Source organism: Gymnoscopelus microlampas (genome assembly GCF_963454915.1).
Source record: "Gymnoscopelus microlampas genome assembly, chromosome: 6".
NCBI lineage: Eukaryota > Metazoa > Chordata > Actinopteri > Myctophiformes > Myctophidae > Gymnoscopelus > Gymnoscopelus microlampas.
This window is the reverse complement of record NC_139943.1, coordinates 5,462,072-5,482,900: the sequence shown is the minus strand read 5'-3', so window position 1 is coordinate 5,482,900 and position 20,829 is coordinate 5,462,072. Positions and strand designations below refer to the sequence as shown.

At 40.6% G+C, this 20,829-nt stretch overlaps 1 protein-coding gene across 1 annotated transcript; it reads right to left on the bottom strand.

The window, feature by feature from the left end:
* Positions 1-1,965: 1,965 nt before the first annotated feature.
* LOC311047964 (tRNA-dihydrouridine(20) synthase [NAD(P)+]-like) lies at positions 1,966-20,624 on the bottom strand (the record flags this gene model as incomplete). Its single annotated transcript, XM_084060915.1, has 6 exons — positions 1,966-2,367; positions 6,351-6,620; positions 8,662-8,748; positions 9,664-9,952; positions 11,604-11,757; positions 19,286-20,624. 6 exons carry the CDS (start codon positions 20,622-20,624, stop codon positions 1,966-1,968), a joined length of 2,541 nt encoding a protein of 846 aa, XP_083917041.1.
* Positions 20,625-20,829: the final 205 nt, after the last annotated feature.

The following is a 20,829-nucleotide window of genomic DNA, read 5'->3' as shown; positions in this document are numbered from 1 at the left end:
GAGATTTGGGGAAAATCATTTCCTACCAAAACATTAACAATTATTATTTATTAACACAATAATAAAAAATAAAAAAAAGTTTGGTGAACATTTATTCTTAAAGGATTTATATATATATATATATATATATATATATATATATATATATATATATATATATATATATATATATATATATATATATATATATATATATATATGAATTACCTAAGATTTATACAATGTTTTGGTCAGGTTTCCTTTTTGCTCCAGAAAACACCCTTGTCTAAGACAAGGACTCACAATTTCAAACAAGTTTCAATTTTTTTTTGTTAAAAGCATAAAAAAACCTAACCATGTGTATTGATAACATAGGTGTAAGAATGTACTTTTGCCATAAACTTTTTTTTTTATGTGTTTTTTGTAAAGTTTTTGCCCTTTAAAGGTGTGTCCAAGATCGTTGTCAACTCTGTCAGATTTCAACAAAAACATAATTTAATCAGGCATAAACAGGTTTTAGATATATTCTAAGGTCCCCTGTCTCACTTCAGGGTTAAAAAAAAAAGCCGGATAAACTGCGAAAGCTCTGGTAAGCGTTTATTTTTTGATAAATGCACTAAATCATATTACTATCTGGTGCAAAAAAATTGCAATTCTATTAGCAGTAATAGAACCTAAGCATCTTTGAAAAATACATTGTCAACTCACTACGACTGTGCTGTGGAATGAAAAAAATATAGCATTTTGTCAACTCCGTCAGACTCCGTCAGATGTCAACTCCGTCAGATATGCCATCTTATTGAGATGACACCCAAAAAAAATCACACCCAGTGTGAAGTGGGCGGTGTGTGGTCATCACAACATGATTTACTTTAAAAAAAACTTAAAAAAATAAAACCATAGTGATTTTGCGATTCTTTTTCACTGATCTCATGAAATACACAACATCTAAGTGAAATATACTACTCTCACATCAAAATGGTTTTAGATTATTTTCATCACGTGTCTCACTAGCCAATCACAGGATGTGGAATTGGAGCACTATGTCACTGTTGTGACACCCAGTGTGAAGTAGGTGGTGTGTGGTCATCACAACATGACTCACTTAAAAAAAAGGATTTTTAAGTCCATACTGCTATTCATAGGGCTGCACATGTGTCTTGTGTTACGCTAGCCAATCACAGTCCTGAATTTGCAAAGTCAGCCAATCACATTACAGTTAGTGGTGATGACACAAGCTGTAATGTCATTGGCTGACTTTGCAAAAGTATCGATTTGTATTAACAATGGAAGGGTTAGGGGTGTAGACTGCGTTGTAGACTATTGGCCAATCACGGTGCAGGATTGGTCAGTGTCCAAAACTCACTTATAGGACACCGCCCCAAAAAAAGACTGTGGGAGGTTGGCCCATTACATGGTTTAATAGGTTTTGTCCCGATTCTCAAGAATGGGTGATTTTGTATTTACTATTATTTGTGTGTAGGCTACCTGTGTAGCGTGTTCTGCACACTCTTGTTGACGTGACGTTAACACATTGACCACCATAGGATAATCTCATGATGTACTCACCAGTGCCAACGTTTTATTGTTGTTTTTTGTTTTTTTCACGTCGGCATAGACCTTGTTAAAATCCTTAAAATTGAGCCGTGCACTGTTTGTAAACATCGCAGACATCTGCCTGCTTCTACCACTGAAGAACGCGTGTCAAACGGTGCCTCCATGTTGTAGTTAGAACGGTTTATGTTAAACAGAGATCGACGAGGAGAAGAAAACAACAAGGAGAAAATTGAGTTTCAGTTTCGTAATTAGAATGAGGGCTGACGGCTTCGGCAAAACCGGAATCCCAAATAAGGGCTTTCCGGCGGTGTTACAATGAAATGGTCCGTGTAGAAAATTGAGGAAAAAAAAATCGAAAAAAAAGAAAAAGCACCACGGCCCGTAGGCTACGGGATCAGCGCTTTATAGTTGGATTTATCGGCCCGTAGGCTATGGGCCCGGCGGGTAGAGTGTTAAAGAGTCTGGGAGCTTTTTCAATGTGACACTTTTCTTCTGGTACAGGGCCTGATCTGTTACTGTTAGACTACTGTAAAACGAGAGGCCTGGATCCGGGCCCTGCAGGCGGCAGGAGTAACAGAGGAAGACGTAGAACGCTAGAATGTTGAAATTAAACAAAAAGCTCACTATGATATTTCTGTGGCTGTTGTCGAGGTCATTTTCGGGATGCACTTTCGACAAGAAGTCCTGGAGGCCTGGTATCTCTCCGCGGTGGATTTCAACGCCCAGGGTGCCTCTCAGGTAGGGCATGTAGCGAGGATCATGGAGGTTTGGGTCCGCTAAGAAATCTGTACCAGCCACCCACTGTAGCCCCGTCACCTTCTGTCTCACCACCTGTTGAATGTGATCATCAACAACAACAACAATATGTATGTTTTAAAGCAAACATTTTTAACTCCGAACAACCCCTGGAACAACAAATTTTGAGATGGGGGTCCGCGGCCAAGTACATATAATTTTGAGGGTCCCTGACAGAATCAGAATCAGAATCAGTTTTATTGTCACATCACAGGTTTACAAGGTAAAAAAGTGGGTGAAATTCGTTTTTGTACATCACTCCCATCGCAACGTTAAATTCCGTAGAAAGAAGAGTGGGGAGAGAGAAGAAGAAGAGGGGTAGGGGGCAAGTGGGAAGGAGATCGAACAAGAGAACAATAGAAGGCCAAAAACAAGTTATCTACATATTTACAAAGTACCTGAGATAAGAAACAAACTAAGGTGCCTGAGCATAGCAGCAATGTATGTATACTGTGCATGATATACTTATAGACGCTAAGGTGCTTAGAGAGAAAAAAGCGCAATAAAAAAACAAAACAAAAGTTTGTGCATTATACATGGGATTAAGGTGCAGAAGGTCAGTGCGTGTTCACCTAAGGGTGGATTGACCCTGGTATAATCCGCAGGTAGCTCCATGAGGGAGAGCAACAAAAAAAAAGTAATCTGTACCTGGTGTGGTCTACAGGTATGTCCGAGGGGGGAGCTTTTCATCTTAATGTTTAATCTTCAAGTGTTTCTTCAGATTAGCATTTTGACTAAAGCTTTTGCCACAAATGGGACATGGAAAAGTTGGAGCACCACTGATATAGCAACATACTGTAAGGATTTAGAAAACATTTAAGATATGTATTTGGCCGCGGACCCCATCTCAATATGTTTTGTTCTAGGTCTACAAGCTCGTAAGAGCTTGTAGACCTAGAACAAAACATATTGAGTTGTTGTTACATCACATAAATAGATCAAATAAGAAGGCAGGAGGTGTGGCACTTTTCGTGCATAGTGATTTGAAATGCAAACTAGTTGAACATATGACAGTGGCAATTGATGACTTAATGGAGTGTGTAACGGTGGAAATTGAAATGGAAAGAAGGAGAAATATAATTGTCACTTGTATATATAGGAAACCTGGGTCAATGATAGAAACATTTACAGACACATTAGAATATATATTGAGTAAGGTAAATGAAAACAACATTTTTTCTCTGTGGTGACTGTAATATAGACCTTTTAAAAACATCCAGTCATAAGGCATCAACAGAGTTTCTGGAGTTATTGTATGGAAGAGGGCTATACCCGTTGATCACTAAGCCCAGTAGAATTACTGAAACCTCTGCTACATTAATTGATCATATTTTTACTAACAGCTTGGAGAACAACACAATAAGTGGACTAGTGATAAATGATATAAGTGACCATTTACCTATTTTTATAACGTTTGACTGTCAAATGAAGAGAAAGAAGGAGGAAAATGTGGATAGATATATTAAATAAGAAAGGATGATGAAATAGACAGGTTCAGGGATGATCTATTGAATGAAGACTGGAATGGGGTATATGTGAATGAAGTAAATGCTGCATATCAGGCTTTTTTAAATATCTATTTGGCGTTGTATGAAAAACACTGTCCATTAGTATTATATCGTCAAAAAATAAATAGCAATAGAAAACCTTGGATAACAAAGGGTCTAGAGAATGCATGTAGAATGTATAAGAATAAGTTAGTATTAATTTTGAGACAAGCCAAGAAAGAATATTATTATAAATTGTTGGACGAAAATAAAAATAACATCAAAGGCACCTGGAAAATTTTAAATAAAGTAATGGGTAATAAATCTGCATCCACAAACCTGCCTAGCCATTTCATTAATAATAATAAAATAATAAAAGATGTGAATGAGGTGGCAAACGAATTTAACTCTTTTTTTGTAAATATTGGACCAAAGCTGGCAGATTTAATTGAAAGACATGATGAACCGATGCAAGGTGGATGGAGAGGAGACAGCAAAGTGCTGCAGTCAATGTTCATGGGAAATGTTAGTGAAAAAGAAATAGTATCTATTGTTACAAAGTCTAAAAACAAGACATCCACTGATTGTGATGGGTTAGACATGGTTATAGTGAAAAAGACTATTGATTGTATAATCAAACCCCTCTGTTATATTTTTAATCTCTCTTTTCATACAGGTATTTTTCCAGATAGAATGAAGGTTGCAAAAGTTATTCCACTTTTCAAAACAGGAGATAAATACAGCTTCAATAACTACAGGCCAGTGTCATTGCTTTCACAATTTTCCAAAGTGCTTGAAAAACTCTTTGCACAAAAAATTGATAGTTTCATTGAAAAGCATCAATTGTTGAATGAAAACCAATACGGCTTTCGGCAAAATAGGTCAACAGCAACTGCTCTAATGAACATAATTGAAGATATAACAACAGCAACACATACAAATAAATATACAATAGGGGTTCTTATCGACTTGAAGAAGGCTTTTGATACTTTGGATCATTCTATTTTGATTTCTAAGCTACATACATATGGTGTGAGAGGAATAGTGCTAGACTGGATGAGAAGCTATTTAGATAATAGACAACAGTATGTGCAATGTGCTGGTAACTCATCTGAATGTATGAATATTAAATGTGGGGTCCCCCAAGGTTCCGTTTTAGGTCCAAAACTATTTAATTTGTACATTAATGACATTTGTGACGTGTCAAAATGATTACAGTTTGTATTGTTTGCAGATGACACAAATTTTCATTGTTCAGGTTATGATTTGAAAGAGTTAACGGAAAGTATTGTACATGAAATGACTAAACTAAAAAAGTGGTTTGATGAAAATAAGTTATCGTTAAATTTGGAAAAAAATAAGTTTATGATTTTTGGTAATCGGGATAAGGATGATGAGGTGAAAATAACTATAGATGGAGTGACCATTGAAAGAGTACCAGAATTTAGATTTTTGGGTGTATTAATGGACGACAAACTATCATGGAAACCCCACATAGCATATGTTAGACATGTGTTAGATTATGAGGCAATGAGAATACTGTATTGCTCACTTGTTTTGCCATACCTTAGTTATTGTGCTGAAGTATGGGGAAATACTTATGTGACTACCATAAAACCTTTATACATACTTCAGAAGAGAGCAGTACGAATCATGCATAATGTCAATTATAGAGAACACACAAACAGACTATTTACACATTCAAGAGTATTGAAACTTGAAGAGATAGTGAAGTTACAGACGTTATTAATCGTGTTTAGGGCAAAAATCAAAACGTTGCCAGTTAATTTGCAAAAGCTGTTTGAATGTTGTTCAGAAAGTGGGGACAGTAGGAGGAAATTTGACTTTAAACATCAGTTTGCACGGACCACTCAGCGGCAGATGTGTCCTTCAGTCATAGGAGTCAGAATGTGGAATTCTCTCCACAATGACTTAAAAGGTTGCACAAATATTTATCAATTTAAAAAATTGTATAAAAATATAATTATTAGACAGTATGGAGAAGATGAATAAGAAAGGATTGGACTTTGGAGTTGTTTACTATATAAGTTTAATTAATCATTTGTTGCTCAATTTTGTTGCTTGTTTTTGCTTTTATGTTTGTTTTGTTTAAACTTGCATTTAGTGCAAGTACTGGTTGTAATGCACCGATCATCAAGTATATATATATTTTTTTTAAACTGGATGGGGTCAGGCATCAATAAGAATTTATTATTCTGCCTGCTCCTTTTCGCTCATCGCTTTATTTGCTTATTGTGCAAAGAAGAAATTGTAAAAGAAAACAAAGCATCATTTCCTAATTATATTGCATTGTAATTAAACACAATGCTTGCAATTAAATTAAATAACATATATATATATATATATATATATATATATATATATATATATATATATATATATATATATATATATATATATATATATATATATATATATATATATGAAAGGATGTCTTCACATCAATAAAACTCATTTCAGATTCCTGATACTTATGAGTTGCTAAATTAACATGGATCTACAAGCCCAAACCTCGTCCATGAGTTTAAGCGCACGGATCCCGTGTTCGATGACACCGACCACGCGAGCCGTGGACGCCTTCATCGCGGAGACGATCCTCTGCAGCTCGACGGGGTCGCTGTCCCAGGGCAGGACCCCCACGTAGGCCAGGCAGCCCAGACCCGACCGGGCCAGCTCCGACTCGAAGAGTTGGCCCGCATCGCGGCCGTAGGCGTCGTCGCTGTGCAGAAACCCCGCCCAGGTCCACCCGAACCGTCTCATGATCTGGAGCATAGCTCGCACCTGATTAAGACCGGGTAAACATCTGCGTCAGTTTTAGCTTTCTTTTGGCTATTCTAAAATAGCAGATATACAAGCTCATAGCGCGGCACCGAGTGCCGCGCTACGAGCTTGTAGATCTGCTATTTATTTATTTTTATCGTGAAAGTTTGTGCAAATCTTTGAATATATATATTTTTTTAAAGCGAAAACGTTTTACTCAAATTTTTGCTTCTGGGGGATTCTACAAATGTCTTCTAAATCCTAACGTTTAAAAAAAAAAGAAAACATTATGTTTCTATATCAGTGTTTCTCAAACGTTTTCATGTCAAGGACCCCCAAAATTATATGTATTTGGTGGCGGACCCCCATCTCAAAATATTTTGTAATAGGGACCCCCCAGAAGCAAACATTTGAGTCAAAAATGTATGGTCAAAGATTTGCATACATTTTCAAAAATAGCACTATATGAGCTTGTAGATCTGCTATTTTTGAATAGCCAAAGAAATCTAAAAATGCCGTAGATGCACCCCCGGATTCAATTCAATTCAATTTTAATGGGTTAACCCATACGATCTGGGAACGCATCTGTGTCACTTTAGATTTCTTTGGCTATTCAAAAATAGCAGATATACAAGTTCATAGTGCGGCACCGAAGCTTGTAGATCTGCTATTTTTGAAAAATCGTGAACATTTGTGCAAATCTTTGAATATATATTCTACAAATGTCTTCTAAATCCTAACAGTTTTTTGAAAAAAAACATATGTTGCTATATCAGTGGTGCTCCAACTTCTCCATGTCAAGGATCTACGAGCTCATAGCGTGGCACTCGGTGCCGTGCTATGAGCTTGTAGATCTGCTATTTTTGAATAGCCAAAGAAATCTAAAATGACACAGATACGTTCCCGGTCTTAATGGGTTCAACCAGATTATTCACATAGTGGTATAAATCCTTGGCCTTTGGCAACCAAATCAGTGAATCTCCTGCACAGATTACACAGTGAAAAGGTCTAATGATTCTCTCATGATGCTGTCCACACACACCTAATTTCTCAAGTTTTCAAATGTATAATAACATGTATACACAATCCCTTGAAAATAGCAGATCTACAAGCTCACAATGCGTCACGATGCGACGCATTGTGAGCTTGTAGATCTGCTATTTTCAAATGCCCGAAATATATATAAGGCTGAAGTGCTTAATGTATGTTTTGTAATAATAATCCAAATCTACAAAGTAACTAGCAACTAAAGTTTTCAAATAATTGTAGTGGAGTAAAAGTATAATATTTGCCTCTGAGATGAAGTGGAGTAGAAGTAAAAGTACTGAACATTGGAAATACTAGTAAAGTAAAAAATACCACTTGAGTACATGTACTTAGTTACTTTACACCACTGGAAACCTCTTATCTCCATATTTTGTGTTTTTTTCATAAATTAACGCCCTTACTTGATCGCACTACAGTGTCACACAAAAGCAGCAGATCTACAAGCTTTGTGACGCGTTGTGATCTTGTAGATCTGCTACTTTTGCTGTTTTTTATTTGAATCCTGAAAAGTTAAAGTTTTTCACATAATGAGGTTTCCACTCGACAGTGATGACATGCAATATCAATTACACTCACTAGAGGGCGGTGTCTGTCAAGTGTGTGGAGCATGTTACAGTATTACTTAGAGCAGGGGTCTTCAACGTTTTCAGGCCAAGGACCCCCTAGCTGAGAGAGAGATGAAGCAGGGACCCCCATCTATAACACTGTGTTTTAGGTTCAACTTTTTTTGTTCACCTGGTCTGCTCTTTTTTCCCTCTACACCAAACACCTCTTTGCCAAAAAATAGCCGATCTACAAGCTCACAACGCCTCGCAGCGCGAGGCGTTGTGAGCTTGTAGATCTGCCATTTTTGGCTAAAATTATCCTCAGAAAAAGGGACGCTAGGGTTCAAGTGGTTAAGGTAAACAAAAACAATCTTATCACACAAGGATTTGGCGGACCCACTGTAGTAACTCTGAGGACCCCCTAGGGGTCCCGGACCCCCTGTTGAAGACCCCTGACTTAAGAGGTTCACCTGGATGGCACTGCTGATGATGGTTCTGAAGAAGGAAGGATACTGGTCCCGGTCACTCAGACAGGAGCACATGGCCCAGTAACTTATCTGAAACAAGACACACATCTGTAATAGAAAGCTTTTTGTTTTGTTTTGTTCTTGGACAAAATGTCCCCTGGCTGTTCCCATGCTCCACTCAACCTCCCTCTGCTATAAACACCCCACTCACTGATACAAATGAATAAATACATCAATGAATACATCAATCAATAAATCAATCAATACATAAATAAATGATAAATAGAATTTAGAAGACATTTGTAAAATACATATCATATTCAGATTTGCACACATTTTCTGGATTAAAAAAGAGTGCCGCGCTATGAGCTTGTAGATCTGCTATTTTTGAATAGCCAAATACATCTAAAGTGACACAGATGCCGGATTGAATGGGTTAACCCATTAAAACCGGGAAAGCATCTATGTCATTTTAGATGTTAGCTTTATATATATGGCAACATAAGTTTGTTTCAGAAAACTGTTAGGATGTAGAACAGTGGATTAGAACAGTAGTTATCAAAATAGCGGATATACAAGCTCACATCTGCTACTTTTGAACATTTTAAAGTGTTTGAATCATTTAGAATTCTTTCACCACAAATCTTCTCTTCTGAAACATTTTCAGATAGGGGGGTCCGCGGCCAAATACAGATCTACGATCTACAAGCTCAAAGCTTGTAGATCTGCAGTCTTTTGTTCTTTTTTGTTAAAAATGTATACAAATATTTTGAAAATAGCAGATCTACAAGCTCACAATGCGTCGCGATGTGACGCATTGTAAAAAGTACAAATTCTAAGGCCCTGAGTAAAAAGTACAATATTTGCCTCTGAGATGTAGTGGAGTAGAAGTAAAAGTACTGACAATTGGAAACACTCCAGCAAAGTAAAAAATACCTCAACATTGGACTCAACTACTGTACTTAGTTACTTTACACCAGTGTCGAGTAGTATATATAAACTTACCAGGGGCACTCTGTACAAACCTACTACACTAGAGATGGCGATAGAATTAGCCGAGGACTCGGCGCCCACAATGCCGAGCGCCGGCGGAGAGCCAACGCAGCCGTCGTCCAATCGGAACCGCTCGTCTCTCCCGCTGATCAACGAGAACGCCGCGCGGAACCCCACTCCGAGCGAGTAGCAGGTGTCGTAGAGATTATACCCCAGAGTGACGTTGGGCAGCAGGCCGGCGTTTCTGTTGATCTCTGATATGGCAAAAGCCATGGTCTGGGCCTGCCTGAACACGTCGATGCTGAAACTTAACAGTGGTGGGAAAAAATACTCACTTTTTTTTTACTTAAGTTAAAGTATCAATACTGCCGTGCTCTCTTACAAGTAAAAGTCCGGAATTCAAGATGTACTTGAACAAAAGTACAAGCGTATTGGTATCAAAATGTAATTAAAAGTACCAAAAGTAGAAAGTACGCATGATGCAGAATGTCCCATTTCACAACTTTCCAAAGTATAAAATGTATTTAAAAAATGTATTTGAAAATAGCATATCTACAAGCTCACATTGTGTCGCGATGTGACGCATTGTGAGCTTGTAGGCTATTTTCAAATGGCCGAAATGTAGCCTATATAGGGCTGAGGTGGCTGATGTATGTTTTGTAATAATAATCTAAATCTACAAAGTAACATATTAAGTTATTTGTAAAATAATTGTAGTGGAGTAAAAGTGCAATATTTGCCTCTGAGATGTAGAAGTAAACTTTGGAAATTGGAAAGTAAAAATACCTCAAAATTGTACTTAAGTACAGTACTTGAGTAAATGCACTTTACTTTCCACCACTGTATACTAACACACAAAATATCCACTGTAACCTTGCATATTTATACTTTGTAGAAATATACAACATGAACTAATCCTATGGTACACCATACACTCAAAACAAACCCTGTTGTCTTGCTTGCTGTTGTATTTGTGATACTCACCAGTGTTGATCGACTAAAACTATGACGAAAAATGCTTTTTTTTTCTCCACTGAAGTAAACTAAATAAAGAACTTAAGCTATGATGACTAAAACTATAACGGAATATATTCACAATTCCGTCAACAAATGAAACCACTAAAATGCTAGGGTAGGGACTAGTGGAGAGAAGATGTTCCAGTTGAACTAAGATAAGTCATTCTGCATTTCATTCAAAGGTAAGCACACACTACCTAAAGTTATTTTAAAGTTAGAAGCTTATCTTAGTTTGTAAGTTCAAAGATTCATAGAAATGCTGAATGAGTGTAAAGTTTCACTGTTCTCAACTTGAAACAAACATGTACTAAAGAGAAGAATGCAATGTTTGAGAATCATTTAAAACAATGCATTAGGCTACGTATACACTTTAAACCTGTTAAATGTTTGTCGACTAAATACAGTAAAGTCATTGGTATTTAGCCACCTAAAAGTAGACTGAAACTAAAGCATTTGACGTGACTTAACCCATTCGTTTTAGATTGCTTTGGCTATTCAAAAACAGCATTTATACAAGCTCATAGTGTGGCGCCGATGAGCTTGTAGATCTGCTATTTTTGAAAAATATATTGAATATTTGTGCGAATTTTTGAATATATCTATATTTTTTACAAACATTTGTAAATTAAATCTTTGCTTCTGGGAGGGTCTCCGCAACAAAATATTTTTCAAATGTTTGCTCTAAAAAATATACATTCAAAGATTTGCAAAAATGTTCAAGATTTTTCAAAAAATAGCAGATCTACAAGCTCGTAGCTTGAGCTTGTATATCTGCTATTTTTTATAGCCACATAAATCTAAAAATGACACAGTTGCGTTCCCATGTCTAAAATGTGTTAAAATGTGACAAAAAATAAATAAAAGGAATCTTATTCAAAAAGGCTCAACATTTTGCTGTCAAAATATGACTCATACTGTATATACAGTATACCCACCCATAGCAAACGGGATCCTGCTGCTCGGAGGTGAAGGACAGATCGGGGAAGACAGGGGAGAGGTGGAAATCAAACAGGCCTCCCAGCACCACGTCCCCAGGCTGGTACATGCTGTTGAGATTAAACTGAGCCTGTAACTCACAAGAAGAGGAGGCTGGGGAAGACAGAAGGAGACAGAAGGAGGAGAACAATATCAAGTATGAAAGCAGGTGTATGTGCAGAGAAGCCCTCATCATGACTGTCCTGCTCTGTCTAACACCCCCTCCCTTCTCCTATAGATCCATTGTCCAGTTGTTGGGTTTTATGCACAGCGCTGTGCCCATCCCCCCTGTGCCACCCCGTCGGTGCTGTGCCCATACCCTGTGCCCATGCGTATTGGCATTACGTGATCTTTCACCCACGCCCCCCCCCCCCCCCCCCCCTTCTGAGCAGAGACAGAAGCAAAAGGCAGGGCTTAAAGGGATAGTTCACCCACAAAATGACTTTTTTTTCCTATGGATTACTCACCCCATGGAGACTTGAATTCATGGATGTTTTTTTTTTGTTTTTGTCTCATTCCTAAGCCAATAATTTGATGACCGGCAGCGGTTCCGGTAGGAGACACAAAGCGTCTCCTTCGTGTCTCCTACCGGAACCGCTGTCTACAGGTCCGCTGGTAATCACATTATTGGGAATGTGACAAAAACTAAATCCATGAATTCAAGAACTCCATGGGGTGACTCAAAAGTTTTTTTTTAGGTTAACAAAATCCCTTTAACATGCATTAACAATACTTGAATTATGCATATAATGTTGTGTGTCCTGTAATGTGTCAATGACACTATACAAATACAATTATGTGTGACCATGTGACCAATGGGGTAAGACATGGCAGCATTTTTATGGATGATTTATCTGTACAATTGAATGCCTGTAAAACAGGGTGTATCATTGGTGACAGTATCATCAACCACCTCATGTTTGCAGATGACTTGGTGGTCCTATGTCCTAGTAGTGCTGGTCTCCAGCAGTTACTAAGAGTGTGCTCACAGTATGGCATTGATTTTGATATCAAGTACAACGCAAAAAAGAGCATAACTCTGATCGTGAGAAGTAAGGAAGACAGTAAGCTGTTTTTTTCCTGACTTATATCTGTCTGGTATGACACTGAAAGAGTGCAAGGAGACCAAATATCTAGGTCATTTTATAACAAATGACGTATCTGATGACAGAGATATTTTTAGACAGCGCCGTAAACTGTATGCCCAAGCCAACATGCTTGTTCGCATTTTCAATTTCTGCTCAGTTCCAGTGAAAATCTCACTTTTTAAAGCTTACTGTACTCCTCTATACACTGCACACCTGTGGCGATGCTACAAAAAGGGCAGTCTGCAAAAATGACAGTGGCCTATAACGACTGCATGAGGCTACTGCTCAAAGCCCCAAGATGCTGTAGTGCCAGTCAAATGTTTGTAGAAATAAATGTACCCACTTGCCCTGCTGTATTACCAAACCACAATGATGTGAACAGCATCATTGTATCACTCTCTAATCCTGCCAAGAGCTCTGTTAGGCTGTCATCTAAACTATGGAGACACTGGCGCTCTAGCCTGTATGTGCACAGATAAGGCTGAAAGTCCTGCCTTGTTTGTATATGCTTTGTTGATTTATTGTTTTTGTTTTTGTTTTTATATGTTTTAAGTGTTCCTCACTATGGACCCCCCTGTGTGTGTCTTGAATAAAGATTGAATTGAATTGAATTGAATTGAATTATTATTATTATTATTATTGATGATATTTTATCTCAACCAGGCCGAAGGCCTGAGATTATGTTTTCGCCCCTGTCTGTCCATCTGTGTGTGTCTGTGTGTCTGTCCGTCCGGGTGTCTGATTTCAATTTCATATTCCATCCTGATTGGCTAAGATTGGCTGCGGAAGTGGCCTGTTTTGAACAACCTGCCACAAATTATGAATGCAACGTCCGATTGCCGCAAAACTTTGCATGCACATTCCTACTAGGGGCCAAGGAAGAAATGCAAGCATACACATTTTTCACATCAGCCTCATGGTGGCGCTATAACTCTTGAACCATAGGTCATGCAATCAAAATAACACGTATTTGGATTCCTAGGATCACTATGCAACTCCCCAAATAAGCCACGCCCATTTCCACCTGACAAGACTCTCTTCATGTTGCATTTATTTTTCATCCAAAACACACTTTTTGCTAATCCTACCGATTTGGTCCAAACCACATTGGTACACCATATCTCTGTAGTCATGTGATGAAGATGTAACTGTCAGATTTTTCGGATTCCATTCCTATTGACTACGATTGGGATTTGCAGGAGGGGCCTGTTTTGCACAACAAGCCACAAGCACCGCTGGACAGATTGGCGGGAAACTTTACATGCACACTCCCAGTAAGTAGGCCAAGGAAGAATCTGGACCCCAATTTCTTTCAAATCGGCCCATTATAGCGACACCGTCCATTAGGCAGATGTTCTGGATCTTGAAAATGGGTCGGGCAAACTGGCTCAATAGGGCATAGCAGTGGCGGCCATTTTGTGGTTCCACCGATGCAGAGCCCATACATTTTTGCCATAGAGATTTCCAAAAATATTTGTATCAATTATGTTAAGCCTAGAATCACGCCATGCAGGCTCCTGGTGAACCATGACCATAACACATTTGATTCTGTGAAGAAAACAATGTGAAAACCGCAAAACATGGAAACGCCACAAGGACCCCTAGGTCATTGGTTCTCAAAGTGGGGTCCGAGGACCCCCAGGGGTACTTAAGGGGGTTCCAGGGGGTCCCCAGCTAAATGATGGCCCCTTATGGGTCTGTAACTCTGAGAGTGTACAAATGGAACCAAATGGACCCTGACGGGTCCATTTGGTTCCATTTGTACACTCTCAGAGTTAAATTAACATTGATTTTACAATACAAATTAGGGTCCCAGAGACATACATGCCATTAAATGGGGGTCCGTAGCCCTAATGCATGTCAATGCATGTCAATGGGGGGTCCTTGAAATTAAAATGGTTGAAAATCACTGCTAGAGCCGTACAAATCTTCTATTATGAGGGTCCCTGGCTTATCTTTTCAAATGGGGGTCCGCGGGCTAATAAGTGTCTATTTGGGCGTCCTTGGCACGAAAAAGTTTGAGAACCACTGCCCTAGGTGACCCCAGACCCCACTTTGAGAACCACTAACCCCCCCCCCACACACACACTTTTTATGATCTGTTAGACCTGTTATTGTTTGAACATTTTTGAAAAATCTATCCGCAAACAAATACAATATCACGTGCAATATCACGTGCACGCACGTGCGCACACACACACACACACGACCACGATGGAAATAAACTCTCAAAGCCTCTCTCTCTGTGTGTGTGTGTGTGTGTGTGTGTGTGTGTGTGTGTGTGTGTGTGTGTGTGTGTGTGTGTGTGTGTGTGTGTGTGTGTGTGTGTGTGTGTGTGTGTGTGTGTGTGTGTGTGTACGCGCGCGTGCATGCGTGCCCGTGTGTGTGTTTTACCACTGATGACATCTGGCCCAGGGATGATGAAACAATACCGTCTCAACAGGTGCGATGTGGAAGATAATTAATTGTTTTTACATCTAATGAGCGGAATGAGTCACCGGAGATCTTTTACAAAACACGTTGAAATTAATGAACAACATGTGAGTGTCATACAGGGATGGACAACAATACAGTACACCACAATGGTTGTTAACCCTTTAACGGGATAGTTACGTTTTTTTATCTATCGATTAGTCACCCCATGGAGAGATTTTTGTTTTTGTCTCCTAAACCAATAAGGTGATGATCAGCGGACCGGTAGGCAGCGGTTCCGGTAGGACACACAAAGGAGACTACTTGTGTCTCCTACCGGAACCGCTGGAACCGGCATATCCATATCCAGATATGGAACTCCATATTTGGATGAGACTGACATAATGACATCAGTGACTGTGAGGAACTCCATATTTGGGCAAGATATACTCAGTTTGGATAATACCCAAACACTTGCATTGGGCCCACATCAATGTTGGATGGCACTCTAGAGGGCCAGATCTGGCCAACTTATGGCTTAGATCCCCATTGTGACCCTAATCAGGACCAGCCAGATCTGGCCCAGATCTCAGCCAACTGTATAACCATATAGCTGGCCTAGTCTCACCACTGGTTCCAGATATTTGCCTAAAGTAAACCATAGCTGGCCCTTGTCTGGACCAGACCAGTCTCGGCACTGGTTCCATATGTTACAGCCTAAACTAAGGCACACAGAGCAGAAGGAACACACACCAATATTGAGGAGGTGCTGTCTGACCACGGTAGCCTGACCAATAGAGCACAGTGGAGCCCAGGCTTTGACACTTTTTGACATGTGGGAGACTGGCTACCCCAGAAAAACATAGAGCTTCAGAATAGCCATCCTTAAGCTCAAGTTCATGCAGAGAGGAGAGAGGGGTGTTTTACGGGCGCTAACTCCCATCATGCCGGTGCCGTTCAATTTATACATTTGTCTCGTCGGAACGCAAAAGGTAGAGCGAGACAAAGTGATTGTGCGAGTGAGAGAGGGAGAGAGAGCTTACATGATTTACAATAAAATACTATAAATAAGGTGGCACACTTATTTCTATACAAAGTCCATACCCCTATTCCTCTACACAAGGATGTCTGTATGACTTAGGGTCCTTTCAGACGGCAAGCGGCCAACGCGCCTATGTAATTCACTTTCAATGAGAGGCGGGCGATTATTTGGGACACGTGGAGAAGTTGAGGGGCGGTGAAGCGAGCGGGCGCGGTCCCGTGAACAATTCGCGCGCGTGCTCGTTTGTGCACACACGCGCAGCAAGAGCTGGATTGTGGTGAGCTTTTCTTTTCACCGCACCGGAGCACAAAACAACAATGATCGCGGCGCGATCACCTCTGACCTTATAAGGGTCTAGAGGTTATAAAGGAGTAACACATTTCAAACCACCGTCTGTCACGACCTTAAGGCCTACTTTTTGCTGTACGTATACGTCCCAGGTGTAAACCTATATCCTGGGTTTTATACTTTGAGTCACGACGGTGTTGCCCACCAATGACAGCGATCTCAAATCAATCTCAAACAACCTAAGTTTCTACCTGAATGTAGGCTCCCCAGTGCCGCTTTAGACTCCACAGGATACGGGACACAAATGCCTCAATGACAACAGCATTAGAACACATATGTATTGATTGTTCACATGCAGTTTAATAGCATTGTGAACAAATGTTGATTGTTCGCATTTGTTAAGAAATTAACAGATTAAAAAAACAACACTCGACACATAAAATAGACAAAATCACAGGCAAAATCCAATAAAACCACAGCAAAGTCAATGCAATAATGCAACTTCATGGAAAAGCTAATGCAATACGGGCATCGCTTATTTGAGGTGGTGGGTTATAAGTGATCATTAAGAAAGGTATGAAGCCTGCACACTCATCCTCTAGTAGAAGAGCTGGCTTTATTCAGCTTCACACTTCATTCACACCCAGACAGTTTGAATTTCGTCTGGTGTTCTGTTTGTTTGCCCATCCTCTTTTTTTCCAATATTTCTGCTACGCCAGCGGTCCAGGACTTGTTTGCCCATCCTAACCAGAGGTCTCTTTGTCTGTCGTGGCAGGCGTCATCTAGTTACGCCTCAAAGACAGCTAGACCATATGAAGACAGTTTTAAATTAACGTTTGTATCACCAGCTTACTACAGCTACTAGATTTAAAAGGACAGGAAATGGGCATAACGGCCAACTGTGGTGTGTTCTGATCCAGTTCTGTTCACCTAGTGGTCTCAGCATATGTAACCATGGCAGAAATATAACAGATCAGTAACTTCGACTACGCTCCTTGGGAGTTTCACCAAAGGAATCAATTAAAGTGCTAAAACAACCACACTGAATTACAACACAGGTTCATATTCTGTAAAGGAAGGGAGCCAATATGTGCTTCTCAAGTTGATAAAAGTACATTTATTTAAACCAACTGTGTTAAAACATTGGGCTTGGTTAAAGTCACAGATCGAACATTTAAAAAATATTCTGTTAAAAAAAGGTTAAAACCCAGGAGTAGAAACAGAAAGACTGTACGGGAGAGGAGAGAGAGAGGGAGGTTAGCAGGGTGAGGGTTCAAAGTATTTCACTACAATGCAAAACACACTTATCACTGCAAAACCCACACACACTGGGTGGATTAGGTGCACACTAAAACGAGCACACTCAATGAGCACGCCCATTCATCTCGTGTGCCCAGATGTCCGTATGCCCACTTATCCGGTGTGCCCAGTTGTCTAGAAACTCGTGTGCCCAGATGTCCAGTGTGCCCACCTGACCGGTATTCCACAGCATACAGTGGATAGAAGCGGGGAGAAAGAGCCCTCCAGACAGTTCTCCCCCACAGTGCGACTGTAGTCGCCGCCAACTCAATCTGAATAACAAGAAATAAAAATTCATAAGTGACAGTTGGGGTATCAATGAAATGCAATAAAATGCAATACAAAATAAATGACAGGTCTTAAGGGGCAAAAGCAGCACTGGAGCTAAGGAGCTACGCCTATAAAAGAAAGCAACAGTTTTCCCCCACATTATAATTATACATCAAAATACATCAAAATACAGAACACTATTTTACCTCAACAGTCAAGGTCTGTGTACAGGGCAGGGAACGCATGGCAGGAGTACACAATGGCCCAATTGCAGGGGTATACAAGCGTACAAGTATAAAATGATGTTAGAAGCACAATATGAAGGCACAATGTACAAAGGCAACATTACTCAACGTACCTCAGGTTAGGTGAGGTTTGGCCCCAACATGGCCTACAAACAGCCTCTTGGCCTTTGATCCTCAACCTCAACACTGAGGCATAGGGAGGGGGGTGCCTGAGGAACATCGGACCATTAAAATACATGCAATGGTCTAAATAAAATGGTTTTAAATCAAAACAACAATCCAGTGCCTACCTTGCTCAGACAAGCCAGTGCATACAGAGAGAGACAAACAGGAAAGAGTGAATGAGCACCAGGCTTTATAGGGGAGGAGGTAATCAGTGACTACTTACAACTGGGTAATTGAGGCTTGAGAGCTCTGAATGGAGACAGGTCTCCCTTACATAATAGTTCCTGTTTTTTTCACCAGGAAGGTGTAAAAATGCATTAAATGTGTGTACATGTATGTGTGTGTGTGTGTGTGTGTGTGTGTGTGTGTGTGTGTGTGTGTGTGTGTGTGTGTGTGTGTGTGTGCGTGTGTGCGTGCGTGCGTGCGTGTGTGTGTGTGTGAGTGTTAGCTCTAGTCCATAATGATAGAAGGAGTTCTCCTTAACGCTATGGGACTTTCGAGCCCTTGCGCACACACCACAGGCAGCGCAGCCTCTCGTCTGTAGCAAAAATAAAAAATACACTTTAGCTTCTCACGGTATCTCACCAAAACAAAGACGGTTTTATGGAGTTGAAAGCCTACTTTCCCTAGTGGGAAGACTTTGAGCCCCCCCCCCCCACACTTAAAATCTGGTCAATGGAATTTTTCAATAGACAAGATATGTAGAGGGCGCAGTGGAGTAACTATAACATTGTTTTCCTTACGGTGAAATGTAATTCTTTCCCTGAACTTCATGAGCTGCCGCAAAGAGTCTGGATGCTAAAGTAATACAAACTAGCATAATACAACTAAACATCTGTTGGTAAATTTCGTATTGGTATTGTGAGTGCAGAATCCCAGAATATGGAGGCACACTATAGCTGCTGCCTGCTCCGCGAACTTCTTCGACTTCTCCCACAAGGTCGATCTGTATTTCTTATCTGCTACCGTTACCGTCGATTTGAAAGCTCTGTCTCGTGACCGTTGAACAGTTTCATATAACGGCTGCTCCAGCTTCTCCTTGCGGCTCCATTCCAGCAGATACATCTTAGGAGTGATCTGTGGTGGGCGCTCCCTCCTTTCAAACCTGACCGGCATGGCAGTGACATCTCCATCCATGACGGGGTGCTCAGGGTGGCTGTGGACCTGGATGGCCTCTCTCTTGGTTTGCATTTGGGTCTCGATCTTCTCATAAAACTCCTGCATGCCATAGGCATCACAGAGCTCTTTATTGGTCTGCGCCGATCGGACTTGTTTTCCCATTGGAGATTCCACTTTGTCCCTCAGCATCTGACACAGGCAGTACTTGCTGTTGAACACATTGTTGTCGTATCGTATTGCATATTTGAGGTATTCCTCCATAACTTCTTCCACAGGCAGCAGGCCGTGGCTGCGGAACACAGAGGCGTTCCGCATGGCAGCCCGGGCCAGCATGACCGACGACGCCCCCGTGGCCTGACGGAACTCCTGGATGTCACACTGACTCTTCACCAGGTCCAAAGAGCCTCCGTTAGCGATGACAGGGACAGACACATTGTGAGCCACAGCCTGTATGAAGTCACAGTGAACAGGGTGCCTCGGACGCTCCTCTTTAAACCTGCCATGAACTGCAATAGCAGCTACTCCCGTCTTCTCAATCCTTTTGACCAAACTCACCGTCTCCTCCACTGTAGGCAGGATTCTGATCTTACAAGTCACCGGTTTGGACACTCCTTTGACAAGGGTCCTGAGAATGGCCTCAATCTTATCAGGTTCTGAAAGAAGAGCAGCCCCCATTCCTCCCTTAGTGGAGTATTCTTTTGGACAACCCATGTTCACATCAATAGCAGCCACATCCTTCTCCACAAGCTGTGCCACGGCTAGCGCCCTCTCTGGATCAGCAGTTCCCATTTGGAAGACAACTCTGTCCCTCTCCCTCTCACAGGTCCTGAACATGACTCTGTCACCTGGAGCAACAAAATCCACTGTGTCCAGCAGCTCATTTACCACCCTCTGACACCGAGCCATTTTTATGTCAATGAGTTCCTCACAGTAGACTACGTCGGCCCCATAGTCCAGAGCCAGCAACCTCATGGGCAGGGTGCCGACTCGAACCATTGGAGCCAGGGCCGTGATGTTGCTGAAGCACAGTCTCCCTACTGCACCCGACGTCATGGTCGGTTGGTTCTCCGACATGTATTAAACGGTGTGGTTAGTAATGGATAAGATTAAAGCTGTTTTCATGTGGAACTCTACCCGTATTCTCCTCCACTTGTGAGCACTGACCAAGAGGCAGAAAGACTTAGGGCGTTTCAACACAATCAGGTCACCGGCCTACTTGGGAACGATCCAAGTTGGGAACAACGAAAATAGGGAATGC